This window comes from Meira miltonrushii, assembly GCF_003144205.1.
Source record: "Meira miltonrushii strain MCA 3882 unplaced genomic scaffold FA14scaffold_1, whole genome shotgun sequence".
In the NCBI taxonomy this organism is placed as follows: Eukaryota; Fungi; Basidiomycota; class Exobasidiomycetes; order Exobasidiales; family Brachybasidiaceae; genus Meira; species Meira miltonrushii.
Window position 1 is genome coordinate 2,953,597 of NW_020289943.1, and position 12,083 is coordinate 2,965,679.

The window sequence follows — 12,083 nt, forward strand, 5'->3', positions numbered from 1 at the left end:
TTACCATCAACACAAACATATAGTATATAGCAACATTCACTTCTTCCGATGTCGCTTTAATCAACATCCAACAAAACCACATCACTGCAAACGGGGGAAGCCGGCCAATTCATCCCTCTTACGATGGCCTTCGATCATGTTCGCCTACTTTTCGATCGTCAGGCAATCTCGAATATAGCCGGAACGGCATCTTTTGTCGTTTGGCTTTTTGCACAATCTCCTCAATTGTATGAAAATTACAAAAATTCAAGTTGTGAAGGACTTTCATTTGTTTTCTTGGCACAATGGATGGCTGGCGATGCAACAAATCTGATCGGAAGCGTATTAACACAACAACTTCCATTTCAAATTGCAGTCGCTACCTACTTTTGCTGCATTGACGTGTGTATTCTGATACAGTATTACTATTACTGGAAAAGAGATCGCAGATTGGCAAAGGCAAAAGAGAAGCATGCCAGGCAGATCCGACATGCTTATCGATCGCAAACTCTCGAGTCTAGCGGCCAAGCCGGAGATCGACCAAATATGAGTCAAAGAGGGACTAGCGTACAGAGTACAAGGTCTGGCATGTTGAACTCCATAGATTCGATACATACTGTAGACGATACTAGGAGACCAATTTCGAGCGATCGAAGAAGGACAAAGAGTGGTTCTGTGATTACGACCAGAAATCTGCTTCGTCGGAATACCGAGCTGGACAGCAATTACCGAGCATTAGGTGAAGCTGCAAAGAGTGTCGCTGAACTTGCCGCTGAGACAGAGAGACGCATGGCAAGAAGAGAGGCTCGAAGAAAACATGCATTGGCTTTAGCAATGTCGGAAGGTGAGATTGGACGGCAAGGAAAAGATCAGCATAATGACAGTGAAGAAGGCGAAGAGCAGGATGAAGTGCCGGATCATATGTTTGCAAGTATGTCTTCTGTTCAAGGCGGAGACGACAATCAAAGCAGCGATTATTTATTCACTTCAACGCCCAATATCCGTTTTGGGGAAGCAGGTGCACCAAAGCTACATTCTCCCGACATCCAACGAGGTCGTGGAATGGTTCGCACTGCTGGTGTGATTGAAGCAAAGAATGCAGAACGATTTACGGCTGCAGAACAACCTCCTTCGCCTTTCAGTAGAAGAGATCCAAGTTTGGTCATGTCACCTGTTCGCCGGAAAGATTCTTCTCGTCCATCACTTAGTCGCAGTTCAACAAGGGGTAACATGACACCTTTATCTGCACGTCAATCGGGATTGGTTCTGTTGGGCGTGGCTTCGCTATTTGTGTTTGGCGGCGGACTTCCTTCCCAAAATTTCCCTGCCGGAACTTCCGGGATGGGTCCGATAAGCCTCGGAAATGTGTTGTCACCGCCTTCCGAGCACGAGCCCGTTGAATCGCCTTCTCTTGAACGTGTGATCGGAAGGATAAGTGCATGGACATGTACGATTTTGTATATGACCTCACGTTTACCACAAATATGGACAAATATGCAACGTAAATCCGTTCAGGGTTTGAGTATTTTGCTCTTCATTGCTGCCGCAACGGGCAACTTTTTATATTCTATCAGCATTCTCGTTAACCCAAAGGCACAATCACCTCCTCATACCCCGCAAGAAAAGACGGCATATTTGATGGAAAGCTTGCCTTTCTTACTAGGGAGTGGCGGGACTCTCATTTTTGATGCAATCATTATTATGCAATGGTTCTCTTGGCGTGGAAAGAGACCCACAATCCATTCGAATGAAGGTGGTTCCGCTCTCATGATTCCATCAACAGGATCTTATCATATCTATGCCAATCATCAACATGATGCTAGATCACGCAAATCATCTACTCGTTCTAGATGGCATTCATTGGAACGTCAGCCACTCCTTCAATAATCATTTTTTGGTTTTGTTTTGCAATGTATACTATTCATTTACACCTCAATTCATTAGGAATCATTACCCCGCCCTGCATGTATGCTTGTGTCGGGCCCGGTGTATGATCGTTAGCCGGCGCGTTCATAAAAAAGTGTGGGAAAGTGCACAGTGTGCTTTTAGTCAATGCGTGCGCAACCGCCCGGCTTACAAGGAACCTTTTGGATTACCAGAATGTGAACGATTGCTCTTTACCATCACATCCTCAAAACAAAAATCATTCTTCAAAATGCCAAAAGACGCTGCTCCTGATGTGATGCCCGAATTGGGTCGCAATCATTTATTCGATTTGACAGGAAAAGTTGCACTTGTAACAGGAGGTGCAACCGGAATCGGAAAGATGATAGCAGGTGCTTATTTGAGAAATGGAGCAAAAGTTTACATTGCTTCTCGTAAACTTAATGATTTACAACGTCAAGCCGAACAATTAAGTAAACTTTCACCTGATCAAAGTAAAGGTCCAGCTTGCATTCCTCTCGAAGCTGATGTTGGTACAAAAGCAGGTTGTGATAGCTTAGCCGCTCAACTCAAAAAGCATGAAGACAGATTGGATATCTTGGTCAACAATGCAGGCTTAACTTGGGGAGCACCAATGGACGATTTCCCTGAAGATAAAGGATGGGATAAAACGTTTGCTTTGAATGTTAAATCTCAATTTTATCTTACCGTTGCTTTATTGCCCTTACTCGAAAAGGGTAAATCTAACGTTGAACATGGTACTGTGATCAATATCGCATCCGTTGCTGCTTTCAATCCGATTGCTGAGAACGGCTTGGCTGCTCCAGGTCATGGTACTTGGTCTTACCAACCGTCAAAAGCTGCTTCCGTGCATCTCACTCGTACATTGGCAGTCTCTTTGGCCGAACGATTCATTCTTTGCAACGCCATCTGTCCTGGTGAGTATTGAAAACACTTGAGTATGTTGAGGAATGATGCTGACTAATTCTTCCTTCTTTGCTCCATCCAGGTGTCTTCCCCAGTAAGTGAGTATTATGATGCATGATCGAACAACATATATGTGATCAAGTCTAACCCTTTTCTTCTATCCCTTCTAGGATGACGGCATACGGACTACAGGAAAACAAAGATTTGCTTGAAGGAATCCAACCAACAGGTCGCTGTGGAACACCAGAGGATATTGGAGGTCTCGCCCTCTTCTTGGCTTCTCGAGCAGGTGCACATATGACCGGTAACGCTTTAGCACTCGATGGTGGTCAGAATATGCAATTCATGGCAAAGATGTAAATCCTCTGTTCAAGATGTTTGTTTCTTCCCTCCACGGGAGATATTGGATTGGTATATGAAACATATATGTACATGAATAACTACACTTCAAAAAAGCGTATACTTTTCCTTCCCTTGTCTAATCGCTGTGATGGTGGTGTGATGATCTTTGATCGAGATTTTCAAGCGACTTGTCCAATGCCAAAAAGGGTGGACTTGGTAATAAAGCGGAATGCGAAGTAGGCTGTGTACCGCCTGGAGCGCTATCTAAAACGATAGAACGACCGTCAACTATTTTACTCATCCTAAACGGCTTCGTTGTGGTGGTGGTGGTGGTGGTGGTGGTAGTGGAATTTTTACCGTGATTGGAATGAGTTTCATGATGAACCGTTGAAAGTCTTTCGGCGCTCGTAGGTCTAAAAACTTCTGGAGAAGTACTGAAAGCCAACAAAAGTCGAGCATCATCGTGTTGTGGTGCGGGTTTGGAAAAGTTTGGTAGTTTTTGTAAAGTGGTATTGGACCTGGCCCTTTGATGAGAATCAAAAGCAGACAGTGCCGGACTTGGTAGTCTCCAACTTTGTTCGCCGCCAATCTTCAAAGGTGATCTACTCTTGCCGCCCGAATTCGGTATGGCGGTTGATAAAATTGACTTATTTCTGTTTGATTGAAGACTGTTATCCAACAAATTCACTTCTTCTTGTTCCTTGTTTCCCTTTGGAGATGCAGAGGAAGAACCCATTCCTAAACACATGATTGGCGATTCGGCTGATAATGACATCATAGGAGATGTCAAAGTGGTATAAACGGATGCAGAAGATGAACTTGCAGTTGCGGAAAATAAAGGTGATTCTCCGACAAAGCTACCAAAAATGTTTGGAGAAGGATTCAAACTGTTTGATCGACGTCCATATGAAGGTCTTCGAATGTCTTTCTTTGTTCCTGTCGGTTTGACTTGAATTCCTTTCCATTCTGCCATTTCCAGATGTGCTTCTGAACTTTCTTCATCTTCATCTTCTTCCATGAGTGAAGATTTACGATCACCTGCACTTGTAACACGGCTTTCTTCCACATCCATTGGATCATCTTCTCGTTCTTCTTCATCGTTCACTCTTCTCTTTTGAGGAATGACACCAGTTTCCAATTCCAGTATACGCTCTTGCAATTGATAAATATAATCAATCGTATGCGTCAAGACTTCAAGTTTATGTAAACCTAGCTCCTCCTCTTTATCATCACCTTCGCCTTCCTTCTTTGTTGCCGCCGCCGCTGCTGCTCTTCTACGATTTCTTTTTCGCTTACCTCCTCTTACAGCATTCGCACTTATTTCTCCTGTAGCAATCTTTCTTGCTTCCTCTTCTTCTTCAAATTTCACTCGCTTTCTTTCTTCAATTTCCGCAACACAAGCAGGCACAATCGAACGTAAAGTGATCAATCGATCATTAATCTTTTCTCTTCGCCTTCGTTCGATTTGACTATGCGTTGCACGTCTTTTACTATCACGGACAGGTTTCTTGGTTGCGGTAGTAGAGTTTTGCGGTGTGCCATTCTGCTGTGATGGCTGTGGTGGATAGATTGGCGGATTATTGTGTATTTGCCAATACGTTGGAGTTGGTGGATGAATGAATCCTTCTGAATGTGTCGGTACGATGGGAGGAGCGGGATAATTGCGGGACGTTGACATGTTTATTGCAAATTTTAAGTGAAGATTGTTGATTTGTATAGAATCTTCATCGATTTGTTTTGAATGGAAGTATGGTTGCTTTTATCATTATAAACCTTAATCATGGTATCATTATGAATGAAAGGAAGAAGGAGGGAATTAGAGTATTACGGTGCTATAGGGTGCATACATCTGTCAATGCATAGTCTATATTGGAATCCGTTCCCTTTAGCCACTATTTTTGAGCCAAATCAACCTTTCAATCTTCTTTAAACAACGACACTGTCAGGGGACGTTCACTTGTTCAAGGATATCATCATATCCGTGCTTGGGTCGTGTGAGCAATGGTCGAGCGAACGTGGGCCGGCTGATTATATAAAGTCACTGGTACACAGTATAGTTTTAGAACGCTCTGTTAAACTCAAATCGAACGCGTTTGGTTGCATGCGTGTGTGAGTGCTAGGCTTAACGCCTTCGACTGCATGAGAACAACACTTGATCACCAACAACAACATGTCAGCAGACGCACATATATCTTCATCACGATTACGTGCACCAGTCAATCTTTCATCTTCCTCAAACAGAACGAGAGCAAGAAGGATAAATGCATATCATGATGGTCAACTTTCATCCCTTAGAGGTATGTTAAATCTGGATTATCATGCTTCCACTTCATCCAACGATCCACAAAGGATGTGGGTAGATGGTAGAATGCAAAGAGAAGTGTATTATTCATCATTAGCAGCAACCGATCTGGGATCTGGAACAAACAGCGGACAGAGACATAACCAAGATCAACATCAGACCGATGCATTAAATAATGACTTATACGAACAAGGCGGTGAAGAGATTGGTGCTCCATCTGGATCAGATAATTGGTTAGATATGGATAGATTTGAAGATTGGCAAAAGCCAACTTTGGACATTCTTTGTCCTGATATTCATATTCTCGAAGAAGAACAATTATTTCCAATCGCAATTGCAGAAGATGGTGAAACGCTACCATCTGAACTTCATCCTTCTCATCCTTATGGCGATTTACATCAACCTTCTCTACCGTACTCGAATCGATTTCAAGTACTCAGAAGGCCAGGAGGTCCGGATGAAGCTCCGAATGGTAAAGCACGAAAGCGGAAAAGGCAGCAGGATAAAGCAGAAGAAGACAATTCTGAAGAAGAGGACGATTCGGGCCCAGACGATAATGCTGATAGCAGTCAATCTAATCACTTCTCAATCGCACTCAATCCACCCAGATGGCCGTTCAAGCGATATGGTCCTGGCCCAGGCGGTCCTAATTCGTTGATGCGAAATGAACTTCGAAAGCCATGGAGACCGTATAGGGCAGTATGGACGGAATTAGACTTGGGCTCTATGGGGTGAAGAGTGGGGCAGAGAGAAAGATTGAATTGTACGATACAAATACATGCTAGGTTTTAAATGAGAAAATTGCTTTGTGTTGCTGCTAAAAGGTTCTTAATCGACATCATCCATCAAATTGCGTTCTAGAATGTATTTACCTTCTTTGTACTTTTCCGAAGTGACGTATGCTTTGTCATACTTCCATCCTAGTGTATGTGCGCATTTTCCACATCGGATATCGCGAACGGTATGTAATCCTGTTGTCATATGTCGATCTTCTGCATCACCAAGTTTGATGTTGACGACGGCATCGAATAGAAACGCACGTCCTGTTTGTCCAGTGAAATTCTGGCATGGGGATTGTAAGAGGTGTCAGTAAATTTGTGTCTATCAGTCAATGCTTGCCATCCATCTTCACACATTCACACTCCCTCTCCCTCGACGAACACTCACCCTGCTTATCAAAGACTCAATCGTTGATAAATGCGTTCTGCACTTCTTGCATCCAAATATCCTACTTGAAGCAAGGTATTCCAAATGGGTCATACCCATCTTGGGTGATGTGTTTCGGTTTGATTACGATACGAATGCGATGATTGTTATAATGATGATCGATTGTAATGATAGGTGATGGTAATCATTCAAAAAATGATTGAAAGTTATAATAATGCACTTTATCAGTCTAATTTTTCCCCTAACCCAATATTACGCAAAACCCTAATCTCAGCCCACGCACGGTCCAGTGTATAGTACAGTACACAACATAGTGACAATGGTGATACTCTTTTGCTTGCGTTCACAATCAACAGCTGCTTTTCCCTCGATCGACGGATCTTGTAAGCGGCCCTTTCAACATGCAAAAGAGTCTGTCGTGCTTATGACTTATCCTTCCGTCCGGAACAGAGAATAGCTTCCGGCGGCGGCGGCGTGGTTAAAAAAAGATGAATTATATTTATATCATTGTAGTGGCGTGTAAGATGTATGTATGATCGATGAGAAGTGGCGAATAAAAATGTGCAAAAGGAAGAGGCGACAAAGAAAAAGAGAAAGAAACGCAATAAAACCCATAGTCATCGAGAGAGAAAATTAAAGAGAATCACCGCAATGCGTTGAAAGAATTGATCTCATTAACATTGAACGGTAGCAAAAAGCGATCTTACAAAATGTTGATCACATTTCTCTGTCAACCCGAACTATCTTGTGAGACATTTCCTTCTTTGCCTTTGTCAAACTGCAAAAGCCTTCCTTACATAGCGTATTTGCGACACCATTCTCTTGCTGTGCTTTCGTATCGTGGTCGGTCTGTTTTATACAGGTTGGCAATTTCTGGAACCAGTGGGTCGTCAGGGTTTGGATCGGTCAACATTGAACAAATAGATAATAGAACTGTAGAAGGAGCATAAAATGAATCAGTATCAGACCGAATTAATGCCAGTGTGATCACACTCACCTTTTGAAATAGTTAAAGCTGGACTCCATTGGTCACGCAAGATATCGAGACAAATACTTCCGTTTGAGTTGATGTTGGGATGGTAGATTTTTGTCGAGAATGAGACCTTTGGTGGCTTGAATGGGTAATCGGTCGGGAAAGTGATGCTCAAAAAGAAAACTCCTCCTGCATACGGTGAATCACTTGGTCCCATGATTGTTGCTTGCCACTGGAACAGGTTGTCTCCTGTTGGTCCTGCGCTGCATGAGGTGGGCGGATCACGACCGAGGTCTGCAAGTTCTTTATTAATACGCTTCAAAGCCATTTCGTCAAATACTGAAAGAGAGAAGAGGAAGATGTGGGTAAAGGTGACGAATGATTAGTTTGACTTGTTCAAGAAGATTATTCATAAGAGGTTCAATTCTGCAAGATAGCAAGTGTATGTTACTGCCTGCTGAGCAACGCTGTGGTGTTGACTGCAAGATGAGATACTCACAAAGTTAGGTTTAAGTCGTAAAATTGATGTGTGTGAGGAAGGAAGATAATCTATGTGTGTAACAGACTTGGAAACTTCTTCAAAGCAGGCTGAGAAGAAGTGTTGTTATTGATGATGCGATTAAAAGTATCCCAAAAGACGATTGCCGATCCGAATGAGTATTGTGTCTACTCTTGTGAGAATGGCAGTAATGCTCTAAGTGATCGGTACTTTTTTGATAGTGATGGTTGTAAGCGAGTTTGGCGGAGCAAAAGTGTAAGTACACAACGATTAGCACTGCAATATAACCTGCGCGCAGGCAACAAGAGAAGCAGCAAATTGGGCGGCGCAGAGAGAACATTTTTCATAAACTGGTAATGTACTTCGATCGCGTGTTACGGGCACACACACACACACAAGCCTTAAACCTGAATTCAGCCCAAGCATAAGGGAACCTTGCCCCCCCCCCTTCTACAACACACATAGCTCACTCATTGTATGTAATCAATCCCGTGCCAGAGGACATAGTCTATCCGAATCCCTGTAACCTCCCTTTACCTCGAGAAGGTTTCTTCTTGACTCATTAACACTTTGAGAAGCTAGGGTGGATAACGAGAAGAGAAGATGCTCTACATACGGTGACATGAGCTCAGATAAGGCTACATTAGCCACCAATAGCAACATTGATGAAGACGAAGATGTGAACCGGTTACCTCTTTTGTCGCTCATTCGACATCCAGAAACAATCGCAAACATTTCTCATGTCTTGCAAGGTACAACTGATTCTCCATTAACTGTTACCGGTCAACAACAAGCTCGTAGGCTGAGTGAAAGGATTGCAAAATCAGTCAATCTTACTTGGAATTCTGAAGGTCAAATGGTAAATGCCAAACCGATTCATTGGATATTCAATAGTGACGTTGTTCGAGCACATGGGAATACACTCTCACCTCTATTGGTACCTGGCAGACCACCAACAAGCATTTTGTCATCACCCGCAGGTAGAGCTCGTCATTTAGCCCAATCAATCGCAGATGCAATCCGAGATGTTTCAACTTCAAATGTCCACTTTGCCAAAGCGCATGAGGAGAAAAAGTATACATACCCAGAGGTGATCATACGAGAGAGGATAGCAGAGAGATGTTTCGGACAACGTGAAGGTGTCGTCTATTCTCGTGGACAAGTCAAACCGGTCAAGGATATTATTGACCCAAAAGATCGATTAGGATTGCAGTCTGAACCTCCACAAGTTTTTCATCAAAGAGTAAAAGATGAATTTGAATATTTGATATCTCTTCTTCAAGATCATCAAAATGATACAATACCACCTCATTTTATCGTCATCACACATGGCCTATGGATTAGAACAGCGCTTGAGATCGCTTTTGGTCAAGTCAGACAACCTTTTACGCAAAATACGGGAATATTCACTTTGGCATTATTGGACCGATCCACCAGAGCTCTTTCAGCACGATCGGAAGGAATGAACTTGTTTGGATTGGTCAGTCAAAATGATACGGCGCATTTGATCGGACTGAAAAGGCAACGTGGAGGGATAGGAAATATGGCGAGTGATCGTAATCAGCAAACGTTACAGCAAATTTGGCAATCACCTCCAAAGACAACAAAGAGCAACAGTGATGACAAGAGCAAAAATGAACAAGAAGATGAGAAAGAGGTAGAAGTGCCTGTTGCAGTAAAAGTTCAAGAAGTAGAGACTTCGAGACCGCAACAACGCCAAACACTCTCTGATGGTTCTTCAGAAGAGAAGAAAAGTAGTACAAAGAGATCACAAGAATCCCACTCGCCATCAAAGCACGGGAGCAAAAGGCAAAAGAATCTATTTCAAATGTGGAAATCATAGACAGATAGACAACTAGAACGATCAGCATACAATCAAAAGAGATGTTGTTGATTGTGATGATGATGAATAGAATCCCTCTTTACTAGAGGGTCTTGTTTGGTCTCTGGCACAGGCTTGGTAGAAACCTGTGATGAAGCGTGATGAATCTTTGTCGCCAACGGATTAGGTGAAGCTCCGATTAGAGTGGAAGCAAGTGCAACTTTTGTGCTTGAAGATGTATCGTTCTTTTGCAAATCTTTGTGGATTAGATCATCTTTTGCAAGTGGATGTGATGCTGATGCTATTTCGCTTTCGCTGGCCAAGTCACGTTTGACAAATCTGTGTTGTGCTTCATGGACGTCATTTGATCCATGGACATTTTGATGGAACCAGTCAAATGAATGAGGGTCTGCAACATGATCTTGGTGGTGTTCTAATGGATAATGATGTTCATCGTACAATTGATCATATGCACCATTTTGTCCTTTGTATGCGTGATGAGGATGATGGTGATCATTATACAAATGCTCCTTTACACCATGTACACTTGCATGATGACCATCCTTTCGATGATCATGGTGAAGGTGGTCATGATGAACGCCATCTAAGAAATCCATCGTCGCATCAAAACCGTGACTTGCTTTACTGTTTGCAAACATAGATTCACGTGCCATTTCTGCTAAATGATGACGATCTTGATGAGCATTGACGTCCAGTTCGATTGCGTTCACTGATGGTTCAATGCCATAGCTATGACTATAATAAGCATGATCGGTATGAACAGAAGGATCATGCACAGGTGCTGAATAATCATGATCGTAATTGTCGTGATCCATGTAGTAGTCATACGCCGGATTGAAATCATGATCGTGCATATTATGATCATCATGATCTACGTCATCAGCGTAGAGATCATCGTGCAAATGGTGAACGGGAGCGCCAAATTCATCCAATTCATCATGATGAGGCAAAAAGAAGTGCATCGGTAAAACCGGAAAAGCTTTTGCGTAGCCCAACATGGCAAATAGCACAAAGGTTGCGTACTTTTTGCTTAGCATTGTACCGAATGACTTAATCAGCTGAAAAGATGATGATTTGCTGGGGTGGCTAATGATCAGGAACAGGAAAGAATCCCCTTTTATAAGTGTCTTCATTATTCTTTTGAGCTACTATACATGTTCAATACACTGAAACTTTGTGAAAGACGCCCCAGTAAGCAGAGCAGGTGGTAATGGGCATCTTGGGGCGAAACGCTCAGCTAAAAGGCAAAACGTCATACGACTGAGTCATCATACACAACTCCTTGTTTGCTGAAAGGGTTATTGTGTCTTTCTGCTCTCGGGGCCATCGGACTTTGCCTGTTGCTGTGTTGATTTGGCGTCATTTCGATGAAGATAACTTATTAGCATTGATCCAAGCATGGAAGCAAGAATGCCCAATAACCAATTTGGGATCGGTTCCAATACTGACATAAAACCAAGAGAGCCCTGGGAGAAGAAACGAGCATAATTTTGATATTTACCTCCAGGAGCAAAGTTGGAATCCCAAACTGGTAATTCTGCATATATTTGATCTTTGAGGATTGCAATCAACTTTTCGCTAGAAGGTACGCTAAATGCAATTTTCCAAAATCTGACGTCATAAGAACGCAAAGAAGACGTTGGCGATGAAATAAACACAATCGCGGGCACTTTCCAAATCCACCATCGCCACATCATTCCTGTTTCTGAATCAAAGCTCATATGTGCAAATGCGATACGATCAAGTACGCTAGGATCGAAGACGTATGCTTCTTGGGGCGAATGGTCATCAAATGCAGTAGATTCCTGTGCAGCCCCCTCTTCACCGCTTTGTGGTTCCTCTTCGCCGCATAATTGACGCACTGCATCGTAATATGATTTGACAGCCGGAAGTGAAGTTGGATCAGTTTTTGCAGTGACCAAGATTGACAATGCCTTGCCCTTCTCCAGCACATCTTGAATGTCTCCTTCAACTTGATCGATTCCGCCTGAAAGCGTTAGCATACATTTTGGCATTGGAATCAATTCTTCAGTTCCTCCTCCTTTTGCCATTTTAACCAGCTTATCGAAGAGGCCAAGTTTCGGTTCCTCAATTGCGTCATTTGCTGAAACAAGCCCCGACAGGCAGCTCACTATGAACAAGCAAAATAGATAGGCCACCGTGTTTA

At 42.9% G+C, this 12,083-nt stretch overlaps 9 protein-coding genes across 9 annotated transcripts; 4 read left to right on the plus strand and 5 right to left on the minus strand.

Moving 5' to 3' along the window:
- Nucleotides 1-156: 156 nt before the first annotated feature.
- On the plus strand, nucleotides 157-1,689 carry FA14DRAFT_108685 (uncharacterized protein; the record flags this gene model as incomplete). Its single annotated transcript, XM_025495848.1, has 2 exons — nucleotides 157-597; nucleotides 1,372-1,689. Coding segments are annotated over 2 exons (759 nt in total), but the record flags the coding sequence as incomplete, so codon positions are not given.
- Nucleotides 1,690-2,134: 445 nt separating this feature from the next.
- FA14DRAFT_118871 (NAD(P)-binding protein) lies at nucleotides 2,135-3,150 on the plus strand (the record flags this gene model as incomplete). Its single annotated transcript, XM_025496319.1, has 3 exons — nucleotides 2,135-2,801; nucleotides 2,873-2,888; nucleotides 2,961-3,150. The coding sequence occupies 3 exons, from the start codon at nucleotides 2,135-2,137 to the stop codon at nucleotides 3,148-3,150; spliced, it is 873 nt and encodes a 290-aa protein (XP_025358038.1).
- A 41-nt stretch (nucleotides 3,151-3,191) lies between these two features.
- FA14DRAFT_159641 (uncharacterized protein) lies at nucleotides 3,192-5,133 on the minus strand. The gene has a single exon (XM_025498304.1). It carries the CDS (start codon nucleotides 4,808-4,810, stop codon nucleotides 3,269-3,271), a length of 1,542 nt encoding a protein of 513 aa, XP_025358039.1. The 5' UTR covers nucleotides 4,811-5,133; the 3' UTR covers nucleotides 3,192-3,268.
- A 169-nt stretch (nucleotides 5,134-5,302) lies between these two features.
- FA14DRAFT_153097 (uncharacterized protein) lies at nucleotides 5,303-6,169 on the plus strand (the record flags this gene model as incomplete). The annotated part of the gene is made up of 1 exon (XM_025497575.1): nucleotides 5,303-6,169. One exon carries the CDS (start codon nucleotides 5,303-5,305, stop codon nucleotides 6,167-6,169), a length of 867 nt encoding a protein of 288 aa, XP_025358040.1.
- Nucleotides 6,170-6,215: 46 nt separating this feature from the next.
- Nucleotides 6,216-6,790, minus strand: FA14DRAFT_18430 (yippee-like protein). The gene is made up of 2 exons (XM_025501380.1): nucleotides 6,602-6,790; nucleotides 6,216-6,496 (listed from the first exon to the last, which is right to left on the minus strand). The coding sequence occupies exons 1-2, from the start codon at nucleotides 6,698-6,700 to the stop codon at nucleotides 6,263-6,265; spliced, it is 333 nt and encodes a 110-aa protein (XP_025358041.1). The 5' UTR covers nucleotides 6,701-6,790; the 3' UTR covers nucleotides 6,216-6,262.
- Nucleotides 6,791-7,086: 296 nt separating this feature from the next.
- Nucleotides 7,087-8,151, minus strand: FA14DRAFT_18553 (putative ubiquitin conjugating enzyme E2-16 kDa). The gene is made up of 3 exons (XM_025501461.1): nucleotides 8,074-8,151; nucleotides 7,599-7,913; nucleotides 7,087-7,534 (listed from the first exon to the last, which is right to left on the minus strand). Exons 2-3 carry the CDS (start codon nucleotides 7,900-7,902, stop codon nucleotides 7,395-7,397), a joined length of 444 nt encoding a protein of 147 aa, XP_025358042.1. The 5' UTR covers nucleotides 7,903-7,913; nucleotides 8,074-8,151; the 3' UTR covers nucleotides 7,087-7,394.
- A 321-nt stretch (nucleotides 8,152-8,472) lies between these two features.
- On the plus strand, nucleotides 8,473-9,932 carry FA14DRAFT_18579 (phosphoglycerate mutase-like protein). Its single transcript, XM_025501480.1, has one exon. The coding sequence runs from the start codon at nucleotides 8,696-8,698 to the stop codon at nucleotides 9,914-9,916; it is 1,221 nt and encodes a 406-aa protein (XP_025358043.1). The 5' UTR covers nucleotides 8,473-8,695; the 3' UTR covers nucleotides 9,917-9,932.
- Nucleotides 9,933-9,998: 66 nt separating this feature from the next.
- FA14DRAFT_153101 (uncharacterized protein) lies at nucleotides 9,999-10,953 on the minus strand (the record flags this gene model as incomplete). The annotated part of the gene is made up of 2 exons (XM_025497576.1): nucleotides 9,999-10,019; nucleotides 10,042-10,953. 2 exons carry the CDS (start codon nucleotides 10,951-10,953, stop codon nucleotides 9,999-10,001), a joined length of 933 nt encoding a protein of 310 aa, XP_025358044.1.
- A 300-nt stretch (nucleotides 10,954-11,253) lies between these two features.
- FA14DRAFT_115880 (uncharacterized protein) lies at nucleotides 11,254-11,604 on the minus strand (the record flags this gene model as incomplete). Its single annotated transcript, XM_025496137.1, has 1 exon — nucleotides 11,254-11,604. A coding segment is annotated over one exon (351 nt), but the record flags the coding sequence as incomplete, so codon positions are not given.
- Nucleotides 11,605-12,083: the final 479 nt, after the last annotated feature.

What these genes read in the sequence shown, in the direction of transcription:
- FA14DRAFT_159641 (XM_025498304.1), bottom strand. Translation starts at nt 4,810, where the DNA reads ATGTCAACGTCCCGCAATTATCCCGCTCCTCCCATCGTACCGACACAT.
- FA14DRAFT_18430 (XM_025501380.1), bottom strand. Translation starts at nt 6,700, where the DNA reads ATGGGTATGACCCATTTGGAATACCTTGCTTCAAGTAGGATATTTGGA. An exon ending in TTGAGTCTTTGATAAGCAGG is followed by an intron (nt 6,497 to 6,601) that starts GTGAGTGTTCGT and finishes TCCCCATGCCAG; the next exon opens with AATTTCACTGGACAAACAGG.
- FA14DRAFT_18553 (XM_025501461.1), bottom strand. Translation starts at nt 7,902, where the DNA reads ATGGCTTTGAAGCGTATTAATAAAGAACTTGCAGACCTCGGTCGTGAT. An exon ending in AGCTTTAACTATTTCAAAAG is followed by an intron (nt 7,535 to 7,598) that starts GTGAGTGTGATC and finishes CTCCTTCTACAG; the next exon opens with TTCTATTATCTATTTGTTCA.
- FA14DRAFT_18579 (XM_025501480.1), top strand. Translation starts at nt 8,696, where the DNA reads ATGAGCTCAGATAAGGCTACATTAGCCACCAATAGCAACATTGATGAA.